At 35.3% G+C, this 21,222-nt stretch overlaps 1 protein-coding gene across 2 annotated transcripts in view; it reads right to left on the bottom strand.

Moving 5' to 3' along the window:
* Nucleotides 1-349: 349 nt before the first annotated feature.
* Hnrnpll (heterogeneous nuclear ribonucleoprotein L like) overlaps nucleotides 350-21,222 on the bottom strand; it is a 38,091-nt gene continuing 17,218 nt past the window's right edge. Inside the window, exons 4-13 of one of the 2 annotated variants that reach the window (XM_004839317.4) lie at nucleotides 19,843-19,928; nucleotides 18,005-18,101; nucleotides 17,846-17,918; nucleotides 12,865-12,936; nucleotides 9,885-10,102; nucleotides 5,741-5,862; nucleotides 4,558-4,759; nucleotides 4,080-4,137; nucleotides 3,873-3,971; nucleotides 350-1,054 (exon numbers count right to left, since the gene is read on the bottom strand). In XM_004839317.4, the coding sequence (XP_004839374.2) occupies nucleotides 999-1,054; nucleotides 3,873-3,971; nucleotides 4,080-4,137; nucleotides 4,558-4,759; nucleotides 5,741-5,862; nucleotides 9,885-10,102; nucleotides 12,865-12,936; nucleotides 17,846-17,918; nucleotides 18,005-18,101; nucleotides 19,843-19,928 (1,083 nt within the window). In that variant the 3' untranslated portion in view covers nucleotides 350-998. The remainder of the gene's footprint in view (nucleotides 1,055-3,872; nucleotides 3,972-4,079; nucleotides 4,138-4,557; nucleotides 4,760-5,740; nucleotides 5,863-9,884; nucleotides 10,103-12,864; nucleotides 12,937-17,845; nucleotides 17,919-18,004; nucleotides 18,102-19,842; nucleotides 19,929-21,222) is intronic. The other variant, XM_021253739.2, reaches the window with a different exon arrangement.

The following is a 21,222-nucleotide window of genomic DNA, read 5'->3' as shown; positions in this document are numbered from 1 at the left end:
AAAAGAGAAACATCCAATGAGAGAATGTTTAATAAATGGTATTGAGACAAACAGGTATCTGTTTCAATCAAAAATAAAATTAGATCCTTAAATATTGCACCATATAGAAAAATACATATATGATGAAGAGTAAAAAATTTTAAAAAAGCAAATAACCAAACTTCTACATATAATTTTAGGGGGCTCATAGGCTCTCTAAAACCCATCCACAGATTCCAGATTATTACACAGAAAATTGTTAATTATAACTTCTACCAAAACCTCAATGCCAAAGAAACCCTCCATGCCAAATACTAGATATATTTTCAAGATCAAGTCACACGAAACAAATGAAGATGAACACATTAACTCATTGTTATAACTTTATAAAACCTCCAAACTGGAACTAGAAACAAAAGCATGTCAATACAAATGGACAACATCTTAAAAAAAAATACACCGGTTTAAATAAGTTTGAGTGCATACTATACAAGTGTACCCATGTCTCTTAACTTTTCCAAAATATAAAATCAGCTAAATCTGTAGTACTTAAAAGTCAACATGTACAATGTTATTCTCAAACTTCATTAAATAAATACAAGTTATGTTTGAGTAACCGCAACATACTTAAACATCTAAACTTATAGGAATTCTATTTTAAAATGTAATACTTTCACCTGCATTAATTTCGTACACATGGAAAAATACTTAGATAATAATTAGCATTAAGAATGTAAATATATTTTTACTGTGGAAGAAAAATTATAGTAATAAGTTTAGAAATCATATATTTGCATAATCTACAACAAAGCTGTAGACAGTCTACATTATGATATTCTATCTGAAAATGAAAATAATACTTACGTTTACAATAAATTTATTCAAGGCAAAATATGTTTATTACAGAACAAGATCTTAAAGTAAGCAAAGCAACATTAGATGAACCATTTTAGATGATTTTTTTAATGAACTGTGGCTTTAAAACTGTAATAAAGATGAACATAAATTCTAACATGCTCTTATAAATGGGAGGATGTAGAAAAGCAAAGCTTCAAAGTGTAGGGATTGGAACCATCTGTAAAAAAAAAAAAGTTTTAGAAACCAAGTTAATAAATAGTTCACCTCATCAAACTTTCCCCTAGACTTAACAGTAAATTTTTTCATCTGCTTATATTATCAGCATCAGGAATATACAGGAAAACTTGTTAAGGGGAAGATTACTTTGCTCCTATTTTACTGGATGGTAAGCTCCATAAAGGGCAGTCACTTTTGTTCACTGCTAGATTCCTATTCTTTTTTTTTTTTTTTTTTTCGGTACCTGGGATCAAACTCAGGTCCTTGCGCTTGGAAGGCAGGCTGCAGAACCACTGCACTAAATCCCTGGCCCATAGATTCCTATTCTTTTGTGGAATCACTTGGTGTTCAAGAAATCTAGTATTAAATCTCTGATTATCAATGGTGCACTAAGTTCTGACTAAAACATTTTGGGGAATAACTGACAAAAATATTCCCATTTAAAAATTTTCTTTGATTGTTTATGTATTAAATCATAGCAAAGCAATAATTCTGGTACCTTAATGTACCAGAATTTTAGTACTAAAGGCTACAGTTCCTGCAGAGCAAGGTGGCACATGCTTATAATCCCAGCACTCAGGAGGCAGGAGGATCACTCAAGAACAGCCTGAACTACATAGCGAGACTTGGTCTCAAAAAAAGAGAAAACACACAAGCATAAGGTCCTGAGTTCAATCCCATATACCAAAACAAACAAACAAACAAAAAATTAAAATAAAAGGTACACCTCCTTAAGGAGAAAAAAATCCTTTAAAGTTAAAAACAAGGGGCCGGGGATGTAGCTCAGTGGCACCATGCCTACCAGGCAAGTGCAAGGTCCTGAGTTCAATTCCTGATACTAGGAAAAAAAACGCTAAAAACAAGTATTTACAAGACATTGCAAAGGATAAAAAGATAAATAACTGTCACTGTCTCCAGAGAGTTGACAATCCATAAAATATATTGAATGTATTTCAAATAAGGTCAAAATATTTTCAAACGTTTTATTCAAAATAAGTTAAGGAAATTTTCAAAGACATGCAAAACTTTTTCTCATATATATATATATATATATATATATTTTTTTTTTTGGTACCAGGGATCGAACTCGGGTCCTCGCACTTGCGAGGCAGGCGGCGGAATCACTGAGCTAAATCCCCAGCCCTTTCCCCTATATTTTTAAAAAATGAAAATTTAAAGCTGGGCATAGTGGCACATGACTGTAATTCTGGTACTCGGGAGGGAAAGGCAGTAGGATCACTGTGAGGTCAAGGCCAGCCTGAACTGCAGAGTGAGACCTTGTCTCAAAAAAATAGTAATACCCTTAACATTTGGGATCTAAGTAAATTACCCAGCACAGTTTCTTAAACTTGAATGTTCTTTGCATAGTTAAAAAAAAAAGAGGTCTTTTACCATTTTAGAGACAACAAAGACGAAGACAGTTTCACTTAGTATAAAACAATGGAATATCATTTTTGTTCTCACTGGTATACCAAAACTGAAGTTCTGACTGTTGGTAAAAGTGGGCCATTTTCATATATGGCAGAGGGAAATATACACTAGTGCAACTTTTCAAAACGGCAATCCAGCAACATTCTACCAAAATGTAAACCTTAGTGCCTTCCACTATTAGAAAGCTGACCTATAAATACACACTATAAAGTGCCAGCTAACGGGCCGGGGATTTAGCTCAGTGGTTTCGCTGCCTGCTGCACAAGCGCAAGGACCCAAGTTTGATCTCCGGTACCAAAAAAAAAAAACAACAACAAAAAAATAAAGTGCCAGCTATAAACACACTTACTGCAACGGAAATAACAAATGGAAACAACCGTAGTGTCCAAATAAACTGTGGCACATTTCTACTATGAATAGTTACCCTGAAGATGCACTAAAAATTTTTAAAAAGCAGCTCTGCATGTGTCAATATAGAAATAGTTTCAAGATATATTAAGTACAAAGAGCAAAGAATAGAAGAATATGTATGAAGTGTTTTGTGTACATTTCGGGGGGGGTTACTGGGGATCGAACTCAGGTCCGTTAGCTTGTGCAGCAGGCGGCGAAACCACTGAGCTAAATCCCTGGCCCGTTTTGTGTACATTTTAAAAATGTAGATGTATTATATGGGGAGGAAGAAAAGGATGGAGAGGTTGTAGAAAGCTTTAACTTTTTATACTGTTCCTTTATACGCTGTCTTAACTATATCATGTATTGCTTTCCTTTGAAATGGTCAACAGATGTGGAAGCCAGCCCAAATGATCCCTTCTCTCCTGATATTCACAAAACTATACCATGTCCTGTATGACCAAAAGAATACAATGTTAAGTGATGGTAGGTTGCTTCCAATATTAAATTATGAAAAACACTTAGATCACTCATTCTGCAGGAAAGCCAGCTACGACGAAAAGGCCAATGTGGCTTCACTGGGCCTGATGACAATCACAGGAGTGAGCTTAGAAGCAGATTTTCAGCCCCACTCAAACCTTTAACTGCAAATTCACCATACAACTATGCAGTGGAACTGCACCCAGATTAATGACCCTCAGGAACAGTGAAATAATAAATGTTTGTTGTTTTAAGCTGCTAAATGTTAGGACAATTTGTTATATAGCAATAGGTAATTAATACAGGGATTACTTGGGTGTGGGATTCTATGCCCTTTTTTCCCTGTACTTCTCTAAAAACCAACAAAAAAGCTGGGGAGGGGACTTAGCTTAGTGGGAGAAAGAGAGGGATAGAGAGAAAGAAAGAAATTCTGCTAAGCATTTTTAAAAATCATTGTCAATGGTTCTGAAGGTTAATTCCTATTGAATAATTGACACACAAAAACACATTTTACTTACTTGGGACTCTGATCTGGTAGTGATTAAGTGCAGTAAGAGCTTCCACTGCATCAGTTTTGCATTCCCATTCTAACAGCCCAGAAAGCGTTTTGGCGGAAGCTAAAACAAAACAAAGACATAAAAACAAACAAACACACATAAATCCAGTTGTTACTTGCTTATTGTCAGTTTTGTCCAGAATAGTTTAGAAGAGGGAATGTTACTTACGTTTCGCATCAAACACTTTATATTTGATGAATGTAAGAACTTCATGGTCATTACACAACTGCCAAAAAAAGGTGAAACTTAATAAAAAATATTGCCAAAATAATATTGTCACTTTTTGGGGGTTGAAAATAAGTTTTATAGAGCAGTATTTAAGGCTTGAGTGTAATATGAATTAAAACAAATATATTTTCAGGTTAATATCAAGTTCTATGAGAAAAATATTTTAAAATAGTGAAATCCGATATAGTAACTTTTGCTATTAGTATCAAAAGCAGAACAAAAGACATTTAAAGTGAGGCTAAGACACTATATAAATCTGCTCCATCTTTTTTTTTTTGGTACCGGGGATCAAACTCGGGACCTTGCACTTGCGAGGCAGGCGGCAGCACCACTGAGCTAAATCCCCAGCCCAATATTAATAAATCTTAAAACAGGACATATGTCAACATTCTACACACATTTGTATTTTAGTGCCTACCTTTGTGAAGGTCTCTTCAGTAACACACAATGGAACATTATAATAATGCAGCACACACGAGGGTGGTTGGATTATATTCTTAGATGCTTGGCCAGCACTTGTAAAACGATTATTTTTGCTCATTGCAAAATCTTTGTAGCTACTTGTACCATCTTCCAGCTCAAATATTTGACTTGGAACAACTGAATGTTGTTTAGACACACTGAAGACAGGAAAAGAAAAACACACACCAACAGGTAGTCAGTCTCAAAATGTTTCCATGAATTTCAACAAGAGAGGTTACGTGTGGCTATTTAAACATAGTGTAGTCATCCCTTGGTATCCACAGAGATTGGTTCCAGGACTCTATAGATAACAAAACCCAAGGATACTCAAGTCTCTTATATAAAATGGTGCAGTGTTTGCATATATCCTATGTATATCCTCCCATATACTTTAAGCCATCTCTAAATTATTTATAATATTTAATACCAGGGAAAAAAATCTGTACAATTTCAGTATAGATAGAATTTTTCCCCCTAAGTATTTCTGGTCCATGGTTGGTTGAATCCATATGTACCGAATCTGCAGACACAGAAGACCAACTGTATTTAGTATGGGCTAAAATCAATCCTTTACTGTTTAAGAATTGGAAAGAAAACCTATTAAATATATTCTCATATTGAAAACCTTTAACATAAGCCAGGCATGGTGGCACAAGCCTGTAATCCCAGGACTTGGGAGGCTGAAACAGGAGGACTGAAGCAAGTTCAAAGACAGCCTGGGTTACACAGTTAGTTGAAGGCCAGCCTGAACCACACAGTGAAACCCAAACCATTAACATAAAAAAGTTGCCCATTTTAACATGCTGTTTCATGATCCTAAAACTATTAACTAGGTATGGCTAAATAAAATATAAATTATATAACCCTAAAACTTGTCTAAAATGACAATACTACTGCCTGCTAGTTTTGGATGCGCTCAGTTATAAGTATTCTATTCTATTCTTATCTATTTATCTATCTAACTATTTTTTTTTTTTTCCACCGGGGATCGAACTCGGGACCTTGTACTTGCAAGGCAGGTGCCAGAACCACTGAGCTAAATCCCCGGCCCCTACTGTAAGTATTCTAAAGTTGAAATCAATGTTTCTAATAAAAAAGAACAAGAATTTTAAAAAATATCACTTAAGATAAGTAATTACCAAACATTAAGTCTTTTCCCAAACAATTTGACATTGTTAAGGTGTGTAACAGCTCTTTCTACAGCGTACTCATCACCCATTTCTACCAGTGCTGTGCCAGGAATAGTCTTCATAAATTTTACCTGTAAATAAAAAAATACCCAAAAAAGTGACTATATAATTACTTTTTACAATAACAGAATTTTTTAAAGTGTGATTTGAATGGTTAAAGTCAAATACGGAATATCACTTAGAATCTTAAATATATTCTGCCATGTATGAGACATCTTAGCAAAATCCAATCATGTTAAAAAAGAATGTAATTGTAATTCTATTGTATAGCACACAGAAGAGCACAGGCTTATCTTGGCTGTTCTTTAACTGTGTGATATGGAGGGAATTTACCTAATTTCTCCAAGTCTCAGACTGTTTCTGCAAAAAACAGAGATACTGCTAAATATCTAGGATTCATCCTTGACTCATCAATATTCCTTCATTCAACAAGTTTTGATAAGCAGTGTACCAGGTACAAAGGATGACTATGATCTTCAACCTTATATTCTAGTAGGCTGCTCAAAATTTTAAAGTAAGCCAAGTGTGGCTTACTTAGGTGGTACATGCCCATAATCCCAGCACTTGGGAAGCTGGGCAGGAGGATCACTGTGAGTTCAATGCCAGCCTGGGGTACATAGTGAGTTCAAGGCAGCCTGAACTACACAGCAAAGAACTTGTCCTTAAAAAAAATTTTTTTTAAGTAAATAATAAAACTATGCAGTTCTGTTAAGGCAATAAATAAAATGCTATATAATAAATAATACAAGCTGGGTGTGGTGGTGCACCCCTGTAATCCCAGCACTGGAGAGGCTGAGGCAGGAAGATCACTGCAAGTTTGAGGCCAGCCTCAGCTACATAGTGAATTCAAAATCAGCCTGAATGGGCCAGGGATTTAGCTCAGTGGTTTTGCCGCCTGCTGTGCAAGCGCAAGGACCAGAGTTCGATCCCTGGTACCAAAAACAAACAAACAAACAAACAAACAAATAAATAAATAAATGTGCATTACATACCTAACAATTCGGGCCGGGGATTTAGCTCAGTGGTTCCGCCACCTGCCTTGCAAGTGCAAGGACCCGAGTTCAATCCCCGGTACAAAAAAAAAAAAAAAAAAATTCAGCCTGAACTGCATAGTGAGACCCTATCTCAAAAAAAAAAGCATTGAGATAACATAGTAAATGTAATACAGGGCAGTTTTCAAATGAACCAGTAACTCGTAACTTTTCATGACATCTTGGGCAGAGACCATATTTATCCTCTTATACTATTTCAATTTTAGTACATAATGCTTTAAGATCTGCATGGGATAAAGTGTGATTAAATCATTCAGGGGCCGGGGATTTAGCTTAGTGGTTCCACCGCCTGCCTCAAAAGCACAAGGACATGAGTTCAATCCCCAGTACCATAAAAAAAAAAAAAAAAAAAAAAAAATTATTCGGCATAGGCCCTAGGTAACAAAGTTCCTAAGTAACTACTATTAAGTACCACTAACATACATGATACCTTGAACACACTTCATTCTTACCTGTCAACCTCAAGGGAGGATATTTACATGACAAATTCAACAAATTCAACATGGTATTTATTCTCATCACTTCAGTTACTAATTTTTTTTTTTTTGGTACTGGGGATGGAACTCAGGACCTTGCACTTACAAGGCAGGCATGGTGCCACTAAGGTAAATACCCGGCCCCCTTCAGTTACTAATTTTAAATGGATATCTTAGCATTTTTACACTATATTGATATTTGAACAAAACTTAGTAGTAGCAGGACTTTGGAGCTTTATTTGAAATCATTTGTTTTCTTGTGGGGAAATTCTTATTCCTTGATTTAATCTAGTAATATCCTACAAATTGAATAGTAACTAAATATATGTTATATAGTGGGGTTTTTTTGGTACCAGGGACCCAACTCAGGACCTTGTGCTTGCGAGGCAGGTGGAGGCACCACTGAGCTAAATCCCTGGCCCTGTATGCAGTTTTTTGTTTTTTTTTTAAATTTTTTTTATTTTTCAATTTTATTGATTTATGCAATAATTTTTATTGTTTTTTTTCTTTTGTTTGCATTAATTTTATTTATTTATTTATTTTGGTACCGGGGATCGAACTTGGGACCTTGCACTTGTGAGGCAGGTGGCGGAACCACTGAGCTAAATCCCCGGCCCTCCTGTATGCAGTTTTTATATTGTTAAATCTCCCTCCCCAAATTGGGAAAAATTAACTATGTATACATCTTTAAAGGATTATGATGATTTAATTTTATTAGAAAAAGTTACTTGGGTTTCTAAATCATATGAGATGATTTGTAACACAAAAGACAGAGATGTACTGTAGCCAGGAATTATGATGCATGGCTGTAATCCCAGCACTTGGGAAGCTGAGGCAGGAGGACTGCTACAATTGTGAGGCCAGTCTGGCCTCACAGTGACTTTAAGGACAAAATGAACTACATACCAAGACTCTTGTCTCAAAAAAAAAAAAAAGATGTACTGTATATTGAACTGCCTGAGGTTGGTTGTCTATATATGTAAAACGCACAAACAGCAAAGTAATACTATGTAACGCAATGAATGAAATGAATACACATGAAAATCTATTCAGCTAAAATGAAGTTCATACATTTTAAAGTCCTAGGCTTAAGATAAATCAGGATTTAGCTCAGTGGTCCCATCCCCGGTACCAAAAAAAAAAAGAGAGAAATCTGCATGAAAAAATCTAGTCTTTCACCAATGTTGCTAAAACTACCCTATATTTTATTGGCCAATTATATAAGTAGAAATCCCACTGGGGTTGTAGTTCAGTGGCATTGTGCCTGCCTGCCAAGAACAAGTTCCTGAGTTCAATCCTCAGTACTGGAAAAAAAAAAAAAAAAGAATGAGGCCCTAAGAAATATCTCATGTCATCCCTCACATCAAATATGGAGATTTCTTTCTTCTTTCTTTCAGTATAACTAAATAGAGAAAATTCTTATTTCTGAATCCAGAAAAGCTGCTTCCAGATGAGAAACTTTAAAATTAATGGGCCAAGACTGCAAGCACAAGGACCCGAGTTCAATCCTCGGTACCAAAAAATAAAAATTAAAAATAAATAAATACATAAATAAATAAATACATAAAATTAATGGGCCAAGAACTAAGAGCACCAACTTTTCAAGCCATGCTTTCTCATATACTTGTGACTCAATGCTTGTATCTTCTCATCATTGTGAAAAAAATTAAAACCACTTAAAATGGGAAAATAGCATTTCTATGGGATTTAAACGTTGTCAGTTTCAAATATAAATGCTAAAATAAAAGCATTGCTCCTCAGAAGATACTCATACCATAGCATTTAGGAGGCAAGTGTAGAGCTCTCCCAAAATTTAACACTTCTGGCCAAGCTTACACATGTTTACATCTATCTAGCTCCACTACAGTAACTGCTCTTAACATACCCTGCGTCACAGCCTAGCAACAGAGTACACTGTAGAGTATCAGTTGTTGACCCTTGTTATCGCTGAGAACTGTGATTTACTGTAGCTTCCCAGTATTATAGGAAGAGTACTTTAGTGCTTATGGCTAGCATAGGAAAAGATTAAAATTCAAAATCTGAAGCACAATTTCTACTGAATGCGTATTACTTTCACATCATCTTAAAGTTGAAAAATAAGTCAAATCCCCTAATTTGATGACTGTCTATACAGGATATAGGTTGTATGCCTTTTAGTTGATTAGACTACTGCTTTGGACTTTTATAGTAGTTATTTTAAAAATATTTTAGTACCAACAACTTATATTGATCATTTAACAAAAAGTAAAAAAATTTCTGGAGTTCATATACAATGGATTTTTAGTTCACGGGCGTGACTACTGAAAGAACTTGGATACTTCTGATACAAGTTAAAGACATCTTTTTTTTTTTTTTTGAGACAGAGTCTCACTCTGTAGTGCCGACTGGCCTTGAACTCACTATGTAGTTTATGTTGGCCTCAAACCCACAGGGATCCTCCTGCTTCAGCCTCCTAAGTGCTGGGATTACATGTGTGAGCCGTTATGCCCAGCTTGTTATCTGAAGCCTTTTCAGAACTACCATTAGATACTCTAGTAAAAGAAACTAATATAAAAGAAAGCTCACCTTTTCAATATTTCCATATAAGCAAAACAGGTTGAAGACTCTTGAACAATTCATTTTTAGTTGATGTAATCCACTAACCATTACAACTGAACCAGAGGGATTTCCTCCATGCATGTAAGATGAGGAAGCCTGTGGCAGTGGATATGCAACAAGCTCAGGCGTATCTCGAGAGCCCATTCTGTAACGACTTGGTAAAGGCAATAATGGACCATGGGATCCTATAAAAATGACCAAAATAAAAGATACACACAGTTATATTCACAAATACTTAAGTAGATGGCACTTCACATACAAAAAATAATTCTTTTTTAGTGTTAAGGATAGAACCTAGCACCTCACATATGCCAGGTAAGTGCTCCACCACCAAGCTATATATATCTCTACCTGCATCCCCCCACAGTAAATGTTAAAGACTCTTAATGTTACCAAATTTGATGTATATACAAAAAAACCCCTTCAAGTATGACTATTTAAACCTAACTGTAGAAAACTAACAAAATTTGTATTTGTTCTGACAAGATTCAATATTCTGACCTTGACTTGCATACAGGCTAAAGTTATGGTGAATTCTTTTTTTTTTTTGGTACTGGGAATCGAACTTGGGACCTTGAGCTTGCGAGGCAGGTGGCAGCACCACTGAGCTAAATCCCCAGCCCGAATTCTAGTTTTTAATATTCTAAATACCACTGCCATGTATAATTACACAACAACACTACAGTGCATAGAAACACGGTGTGAATTTCTGCAACTTTAAGGAGAAATGTTCATCAACATATAGGTTACTGTTCATGGTTTTTAAATGCCCCTTTTATGATGATTGGTATTTTATCAAAACAATATAGCTTATGGTGAGTGAACTGTTAGCAACTGTACATATTTGGGTCTCTTAATTTAAACTAAGGTTCAAATAGCAAATATTTTTAGCCCTACTGCAGAAGCACATATTGACATTACACTGACTCTGCCACTACCATTTGCCTGTACAGTAACAATATTTCATTATAATCTATTTCTTTTTCATGGGAAATGGAAAGTCCTGAAGTAAATGAGCAGTAGAAATTTTCACTCTGCTTAGGTCCAAACTCAGCTAAGGTCCAAAAGCATTAAGATCCACTCACAACCCTAGGTAACAACCATAATCAGTGCATGAGAGTAAATAATGTTTATAATTATGACCTTCAGCCACCAGAATTAAATTGTTATCTTCACTATTTGTTACCTATATTATTTAGGATAAGAAAGATGAGAAGTCTTTTTCCTACTTCATCTTGCTTCTCTTCTCCACCTCTTTTTATTTATGCAAGCTCTCTCTAACCCATTCTGCTTGCATCTCCAGGAAAACAGAACAAATTAACCTCAAAGTTCATTATCTTAAAGGACACAGCTCAGAATGGATGCCCCATCATGAGCCCCAACACAACTATTCCCTCAGCAGGACTCTTCAGAACCTCAATAATCCCTATTTAGTAACTGTTACTCCAAAGAATTTGGCCCTTTTTCTTTACATGAGTTTACATTATTCTTTCAGTTTTGTCTATCCCACTTTGGCAAGACATTTAACCAGTTTGCAGCCCTCACCTGACTGCCACTGACATATTAAACTCCACAATTATACTACAAACTAGTAATTAGCAATTTTTAAACAACCCTCTATTATCAAGTACAATAGACTCCCTATAAGTGTTTCTTTACAAGACCAAAACTAACCATACAACTACATTTAATATTTATTATAGAAACAACTAAGAAAAATGATCAAGAAAGACACTCATTAAAACTGTAATAGGACTCATTCTGTGCCACACTTACTGATGTGACATAGATGATTTCAAAAACCTTTGCCAGAGGCCGGGGATTTAGCTCAGTGGTTTCACAGCCTGCTGTGCAAGCGAAAGGACCCAAGTTTGATCCCCAGTACCAAAAAAACCCACCTTTGCCATACAGATTACTAGAGATCCTTAAATATACACATATACAAGAAATAAATCTCTGTGGTGTCCAGACAAAAGGACACTAAGTAGTAAGCTAAAACAGCTAAGAATGGTCCTAATAAGCAATTTGACAATGTTCAGGATAAAAGGCAACATCAGGGGTTTTCTGATGATAAATTCCAAAAGTATAATACAGCAATTTCTTTTTTTTTTTTTTTGGTACCGGGGATTGAACTCAGGACCTTGTGCTTGGCAAGACAGGCAGCAGCACCACTGAGCTAAATCCTCAGCCCGGCAATTTCTATTTCCTACCATGTCTAAACAGTACTATATTTCAACTTTAAAGCATAAGAGGGATCAATAATGGCTGTTAAAAACTAAAACTACTTAAAGTCAATTTATAGCCAGTTAAAAGTCTTATCAATAGCAAGTCTCAACATCTACTTAGAAGAATAATCTGAAGCTTAACTTTTTTCCCAGGAAAGATTCTAATTCTATATTTCATAATCTTAAAATTTATCAACACACCAAACAACAAATGCTGAGAAATTTTAAAAGGGGAATTAAATGCAAACAAATTTAACCAAAACCAAGATACTAACTATAAAACCAAAAGAAAAGTCTAAACAAGAAGCATGTTTCCTTTTTGGCAGATTTTCCACTTTTTCTGCCTTTATTACTCAAAATTCCTCTTTGCTCATAATTGCTGAATGAAAATAAACTTACTGAGCTTTAATACCCCTTTTATGATCCTCTTACAGTTGAGAACCCACTATAAACCAGAACAAACCAAATATGATGGCAAAAAAGTTTTTCAATCCCCAACCAATAGCTCTCAATTTATCTCAAGGATTATTTGGTATATCAATATCCTTTAAAAAGGGATTTGGGGCAACTTCCTGGGAACACATTAGAAGGGACTACTCCCATGTAAGCCACATCAAGTAGGTAGGAAGAAAACGGAGGCAAGAATGAGCCATTCTTCATCAGAAATGCAAAAATTCTAACAATTTGCCTATACTTCCTTCCTTCTGCCTTGACAAACTTACCATAGCCATCATGTCTAAATGAAGATGGGTGTTCTCCCAAAATGGCTTGTCTCTGGCGACCCTTTCCTCTATCTGACACAAAAGTAGAAACATGGTTTTAACAATTTTGACTCAAGTACTTGACAGAGTTCTCACATGGGAAACACCATTCAAAACATCCATTATACTACATAAAAGAAATATGACTCCTGGTTAACTTTAAACATCCATTCATATCCAATTTAAATACAAACACCAAAAGTTTAAGAAAATAATTCTACCTAACAAATTCCACTTGACTTGAAAATAACTTTTTGGTAAATGCCAAATACAATCACACTTTCAAATTTAAAAAGAGATACTTTGCAAAAAGTGAATGTACACAATGCTAGAGTTTTGACACTGTACAGAAGTTTTTACCAATACATGTCTTTAAAACAAGCTTTAAGTTCAGTACTTTTGAAAGACAGTACCTGAATCATACTATTAGCTTCAACAGCAACACATTTTCAAAGTGGGCTTCTTTCAAGAAGTTTCAGCATAAGCCAACAACAACCTGTATTACACGGTTTCACAATCAGTAAACACAGAGTATTTTTAATGGATATACACATATTTACAATCACCTGACTTGAAAGCTGAAAATTTGCACATCACTGGCTCATATTATATCATTTATATCAGCCATCGTCTATAGACCTTAACATCAGGCAGAATATGAGCAACTCACAAAGTTTAAATATGCCAAGATAAAGCTAACCAAGGGGGCCACATTATTGGATGAGAATACTACAATACTCTAAAGGATAATTTTATATTCTATTTTATTATTTTTTCAGGAAAAGCGTGCCAATTTTCCCAAATCTTATTTGAGAAGTCAATTAAAAAATTATTTGTAGTTTCTAAAACAGAACTTATGCTGATGAATAAATTTCAAAAATCATTGTACAATACTTTTAGAAAGTTTCCTGATTAAATTACAGTGCCCAATAAGACTTTTTGTATATGTAACTTAAAGCTTTGGTCATTCTGATCTTTGAAAATTCAGAGGGAGGCTCCCTATATATTCTTGGTCACCTAAACAAATAGCATTTTATGGGAGATGAGAAATATTTTCACTTCAGTCTAGAGAAATACAATTTAACTACCTATTCCAAGTATCATAGCATTGAAAGATACTATGGAGGTCATCTACTTCAACTTTCATTCAATAGGAAAACTCTCTTATCATCCCTATTAATTGGGACCATCTAGTCTCTGCTTACCCGATACTAGTACAAACAAGTACTTACTACCTTCCCTTATGTTTTCAGATATACTAAATTGTAAGAAAATTAATTTTGGTATTATATAGAAATTAATCCTCTATCCATATTCTAAGGCTCTCTCATTTGGAACCTTACAGACTCAGTCGTAACTGAAACCTCTTTCACATGCTTAAAAAACTATTGTGACCCTTCCCTTATATCCTCCAAAGTTATTGCTTCTCCATTGTAAATACTCACAGTTCCTTTTTATTAATTACATGTCTTCCAGTATCTCTCTCATCATTTAAGTCTCACTGCTCTTCAATCAATCCAGTCTGCTAATCTGTTACTATTTCTGTTTAAGAAATCTTAAACCAAAACCACCATAATATCTTCATGGCTTAACTGCCTTGATATACGCACTTATCAGTGTGCTAAAGGAAAGAGAACTAGATTGGGAATCAGAAGATTCCAACTGAACTACTAATTTGCTAAACAGTCACAGAAACTCACAATCTTCATTCACATAATGCAAGAATGAAGAGTAGATGATTTCCAAGGTATCTTTCAGCCATACGTTCTCATTATTAATAATTCTTGCTGGGGATTTAGCTCAGTGGTTTCGCCGCCTGCTTTGCAAGCGCAAGGACCTGAGTTCGATCCTTGGTGCCAAAAAAAAAAAAATTCTTTATTTGAAACATTCACTGCCTAATATGAAGTCACACAAACAGAACTGCACACAGAAGTCAAACACTGAATAGATTTATAGTCTATTAATAGTGTTTTATAAGTTTTTATGAATCCAACTGAAATCTAATGAAAGCTATGAATTTTCTTCCCCCAAAAATGCACATATATACGAGTTTTGCTTCACATTTCTGAAGGGATTCTCTGGCCTTCAGGCTAAGGATTCTTTTCACTAAAATGTTAACAGGGGTGAAAAGAACTCTCTAAAATGAAATTTTTTTTTTTTTTGGTACCAGAGATCGAACTCAGGACCTTGTGCTTGTGAGGCAGGCACCAGAACCGCTGAGCTAAATCCCCGGCCCCAGATGAAATATTTTTTAAATAAAGGTTTGTGGGGGGTTTTTTTGGTGGAAAAAGATATGAAGGCCTCTATTTAGGCAGAACACAGAAGGTCTCAAAATCATCTATACTAAAATCATTATAGAAACGAAAGCACAGGGCTGGGGATGTAGCTCAGGAGCACAGCATCTGCCTGGCAACCATGAGATCCTGAGTTCAATCCCCAGTACCAAAAAGACCCCCAAAACCAAAAAACAGAAAACAAAAGCATAAAAACTGTTTTACTTCCTTTAATTATATTTCACTAATTATCTACCTTACACATTTCTAAATAAACATCTGACTAGAATCATGTGAAAAACTAATATAAGTTGGCTTTGTGTGAGCTTCTCTGATCTTTTTTTTTTCTGATCTTTTTAAAGAATACACATGAACATGGTTTAAATCTAAATCTTTTGTTTGTTTGTTTAGTTTTTGGTTTTTTTGGTACCGGGGATCGGAACTCGGGACCTTGTGCTTGTGCTTTCGAGGCAGGCGCCAGAGCCACTGAGCTAAATCCCCCACTAAATCTTTTAAGAGACATTTTAAAAAATGCAACTCAAACTATTTCAAATAAGTAAATAAAACCAGCACTGAGTGTTCAATAACTGACTATAAGTTGACAGAAGTGAGAGATTTCTCATCAACCACTTAGCCTGTTGTTCTGAGTGCTAAGGCTTTGTTTTCAAATATTGAATGCAACTACACTACATAAGGTCAAGCAGATTCCCATCAAGTAGTGAAAAATTTGGGGTCTGCTGCAAGTTGCATACAAACAAATTACAACCCCATAAATATATAAACTGAGATGATTTCCCAAAAATCAAGTTAAGTCAATCATCTAAAAGCCTTAAATATTTGAAAGTGCAAAAGATAATCACATTGTCTTAAAAAAAAAATCTTTTGCTAGAGTACATGCACTGTGAAGTATCCAATGTCCAAGGTATTCTGGATGTCAAACAATTTTCTTCTAGTTGACTTTTGGGTTTTTTTGTTGTTGTTTTTGAGACAGGGTCTTGCTATGTAGTTCAGGCTATCTTTGAACTCACTATGTAGCCCAGGGCCTTGAACTTGCCACAATCCTTCTATCTCAGCCTCCAGAGTGCTGAGATTACAGGCGTGTGCCAGCATACCCGGCTCTAGTTGACTTTTACAACTACACTCATCTTGAGTTTTTCCAATATGTGGTTCAAACACTGATATTGTAGTTGAGATATAGCCAATACTGCAGCCCCGTTGTTTTTACAAGATCCACATTTTAATTTGCATATTCCAGAATTGCCACAACAGTTGAACAATTTTATCAAATCTATGCTCATGAAATTTAGATCTTATGGGCTATAGGTGATACTGCATTTCAAATGAAATGCTCTTTTTTTTCAGATTTACCAAGTTTAAATATGTATTTTTTCTTTTTGTTTGAGGTACTGGGGATAGAACTCAGGACCTTGTGCTTGCCAGGCAGGCGCAGCGCCACTGAGCTACATCCCTAGCCCAAGTTTAAATATATTCTAACTTGAACAGACATGTTACCTTCACCTATACTTGAAATATCAATTTCTAGTTATACAAATTAACATAAATGATAACCTTAAATCATTACAAAAAGTGACAAATTATAAACAGCCACTTTACAAAAATCAAACCACACAAAGAAAAACACCTTTTACATATAAAGCACCTTGTTATTTTGTTAGAATTTCTGTTCAATGTCCATAATTGAGAAAAAAACAAAAACAAAGTAAATGAAGTGCAGCATATATGCATCTTTTTTTTGGTACTGGGGATCAAACACAGGGCCTTGCGCATGCTAAGCACACACTCTACCACTGAGCTATAGCCCCAGCCAAGTATGCCCTTTTCTCATCCACATATCTTTTAATATGTAGTGGCTGAGCATAGTATCAAATCCCAAGACCTACAGTTAAGCTGACTCTGGTTATCTGCCATTAACAATTTGAATCTAAGCTGCAAACAGTTACAGTAATGGGTATTAAGATTTACAACATTGTAAATAAAGTCTAGTTTCCGTTAGTGAAAAATCTTAAATTCTACAACTGAAACCTTAAAGGAAATCAGACCAATATACACATCCAACTTGAATAAATGGGCACAGTCTATCATGGTGTTCTCATCCCATGCAAGTCTGAAGTACTGTTAAGTGTCCTCCTTTAAAAACTTGGGGTGATGGTGCATGCAGTATGCAGTCAGGTGAATTGCAAGTCTGAGTTTTTCAGAGGGCTTTTTGCTGATGCCGATGTTGTGCATGATGAAGTGTAGAGTCAGCCTGCTGGAGTCCTCTATCCTTCTTAATGCCTTGTCCAGCTTGGGGGGAAAAGTCCTTTCCATAGAGAAGCAGTGTGCAAGTTTGCAGTTTGTAAGGAATATTCTGAATCAGTTTCCTCTCCTCCAAAGAGAGAGAGCTGCTTGGAGAAATGCAAGTCCTTGAACTGCGGGCGTGCCTGTATGTATGGGCTCCTTGTTGCACTAAATTTAAGTAGCTCAGTACATACCAGTAGGGGGCACTAATGTTCAAGGTTATTTTCCAGCATTACATGGCCTTTTCCAAGAGCATTCACCAACAAGGCTTTCGTCTGATTTAACTAGCTCATCTCAGAACAAAAGAATCTTAACTGCATGTAAAAATTTGTCAGCAGGTAAGTACATTCTAAAATGCATAAAATACCTACCTCGTCTTCCCAAATATGGTTTAGTGTAGTCCCAACTGTCATTGTCATTCCTAATAACATTTAGACGTGTAGGCTGTTAAGATTGAAAATAAAATAAGTTCAAATCATTTACTCAAAGCATAAATATTTCTTTGGTGAAGTGTGGAAAAAAATACTTACTCTTGCATATTCAATTTTTAGTGTGCAACATCCAGCATATATATCTGCTCCATTAAGTGCTGCCTTGGCTTTCTGGGCACAAAGGACTGATTCAAACATAAACTCTATTAAGGAAATCTGTTTTAAGGTACCCAGTATTTAATCATTCTTCACTCACAAAGAAAAGGACTAAAAATAATTGGAATAACTTTTTTACTTTGGAAATGTTTGCCAAAAACAAGTTCTAGATAAATTTTGGTATAAGATTTTTAAGCCCAAGAGTGCCAAAGAAAACAATACAATCAGGGGGCCAGGGATTTAGCTCAGTGGTTTCGCTGCCTGCTGCACAAGCGCAAGGACTCAAGCTCCCCAGTACCAAAACAAACAAACACAAACAAAAAAACAATACAATCAGGGCCGGGGATTTAGATTTAGCTCAGCCTCACAAGCCCAAGGTCCTGAGTTCAATCCCTGGTACCAAAAAAAAAACGCCCCAAAAACAATACAATGAAACTACACTAATCCTTCTGAGTCATCAGAAGTACAGTATTTTATAAACTGGGGAATAAAAAGAATAGAGCATGGTCCTATTTCCTAATAAAGGACAATCTGCAACCCTGAAACAGGAAATATTTTACTCTTTAAAGTAGAAAGAGGGAGGGGAAGGGGAAAGGAAAGAAGGGAAAAGAAAAAATATGAGAAAAGGAAAATCACGGAAACAAAATCTTTGTAAACAGGGAAGGGTGGAGGGGGTGAAGGGAAGGCAGGGGAATAGGGCAAAAATAAGAACCAAGGTACATCATGTAAAGGTACAAGATCCCAATGAGGAATGTAAATGTATAAACCTAAAATGTACCAATAAACTAAATGGGGGAAAAAAAGGTAGAAAGAACATTATACATAGAGCCAAAATAATACAAATACTTGATTCTTATGTATTTCTGAAAAGGTAAGGTTTTTACAATCATTTAACTATCTTAATTTTATTTTGTAAAAATTACCTAGGTCTGTATTTAAAAAAACAAAAACAAATCAATGAAGTATATAAAATTTAAAAAATCAAAAGTAGAAATGCTTTCCTAGGAGCAGGTACTGTTAAAGAGTTTGCTGTACATCTCATTCCTACTTTTTTCTATGCATGCCCATGCACATATACGTTGGGGTCTTTGACCACTATATTTAAAAATGATCTTGGGACTGGGAATGCAACTCAGTGACAGACTGCTTGCTTGGCATGTGTGAGGCCCTGGGTTCAATCTTTCACACTGACAAAAAATAGTACTATATAGAGTATATGTAGTATTATATACACTATCTTGCAACTTGCTCTATGTGCTCAGCGTATTAACAAACTTAACATAGAAAAGATCTTATATAAACCATGACCATTTAAAAGGTTCAAGAAAGAAGGGTAAGAAAAATTCTAGTTATTAAAGTTTTGCTACTTCTATATTATATTAAGAGGACAGCGGGAGAAGCTCATTTGGAATAAACTTCAGAAAGGTAGAAATGTTCATATTATCTAATAGTATTATTTTACAATGTAAGATGAAGTATTGGACTGTTTTATGGTAGCAAGTTATTCTTATCAAAATAGTAAAATTCTCTATGAGTACTACACTTTTCTCTTTTTTTGGTACCGGGGATCAAACTCGGGTCTTTGCGCTTGCGAGGCAGGGGGTGGAACTACTGAGCTAAATCCCCGGCCCATACACTTTTCATTTTTAAAATCTAAGCCAAATAGATTCTTATGGGAAAAAAAAATACCACTTGTCTAGAAATGCTTAATTAGAAAAAAGTTCCATATGACTTACACAACATTCACAGACATCAATTAAAAATTTACAAATAAAGGATATTCAACCATTGCTTGTATCCCATTTCTCTTGAATATAACAATGCGTTGCACTTTTCCAACAGGGTTGCATACAGTATATAACACATCCTGTAAAGGTAAAAGACATTTCTCACATTTTATATTTAGAAAAACATTGTAAGTATGCTCCATTTTATCAAAAACCCAACAACTTTCATTTCTATTAATTACTAATTTAAGGTAAAAAAAATTTTTTTTGCAGTACTTGGGGGATCATACTCAGGGCCTCATATAGGCTAGGGAGACACCACTGATTCCATCCCCAAGTTTTAAAAAATTAGTCTTTAAAACTTTAAGCTAGTTATTTCCTCACATAATAAACCAACACTGGAGACTCTTTTAATAAAATGTTTGAGGAGCACTGTTAACTATTTTATCTCCTAAATGAATCCTTGGTATTTCTTTGGTGGTGGGGTACCAGGGATCGAACTCAGGACTTTGCAATTTCGAGACAGGCGGCAGAACCACTGCGCCAAATCCCCAGTCCCCTCCTTGGTATTTCTTAAAGGTAATTAAAACAGCCTCCAGCAACACAGAAACCAAAACTGTAACCAAGTAATTTTTTTTTCCAAAATGTGACTCTGAAATGTTTAAAATTATAGTATTTGAATTACAGCAACAAATACTTATCATGTTAACACTGTTCATTTTTCAAGGGACAATGACTATAAAGAAAAGACCCAAAGATCATTTATACTGTGGTATGTGTCACCAAACAAGATGACTGAGTCACTGTGACTCAGAATCTAAATACTCACTGAGGAGTAATGATTCAATTTTCAAGCAATTTATTGAACAGCTATAATCACACAGCTGTACTATCAGGTACTAAGGATATAACAAAAATTAAGTATCTGTACTATATTAGTTGTATTGTTTTTCTAAAACATCAAATATTTTAGATATATTAATACTGTCTTTTTTATATTAGAAAAGTAAACAGATGACTAATTAAATTTAAAGAGTACCTTATATTTAGCTGTTAAGTTTATGAACTCTATCATATGCCCATACTAGAAATCATACCAACTGAAGCTTCCCTTACTGTGCTATTCTAGTCATTAAATAAAAACATCAGGCACCAGCCAGGCATGGTGGTGCACAGCTGTAATCCCAGCACTCTGAAGACTGAGGCAGGAGGATCACTGTGAGTTCAAGGCCAGCCCGAACTACACAGGGAAACCTTGTTTTGAAAAAACATAAGGTGTCTCTGTCACTAGCTTTATGAAACATGTCATATCAGGCAGAAAATTAACCTTGTTCAGAACATGAATCTTTTTTAAAAATTCGGACTTTTTAAAAGGGTAAAGGAACAGGAAATTTTACATATCCCACTGTTCTTGCCACTCTGTGGCAGTTCTGT

Source organism: Heterocephalus glaber, unplaced genomic scaffold (genome assembly GCF_053883595.1).
Source record: "Heterocephalus glaber isolate CG9 unplaced genomic scaffold, H.glaber_assembly_v1.0 deba00001457, whole genome shotgun sequence".
In the NCBI taxonomy this organism is placed as follows: domain Eukaryota; kingdom Metazoa; phylum Chordata; class Mammalia; order Rodentia; family Bathyergidae; genus Heterocephalus; species Heterocephalus glaber.
This window is presented reverse-complemented; position numbering and strand designations above follow the sequence as displayed.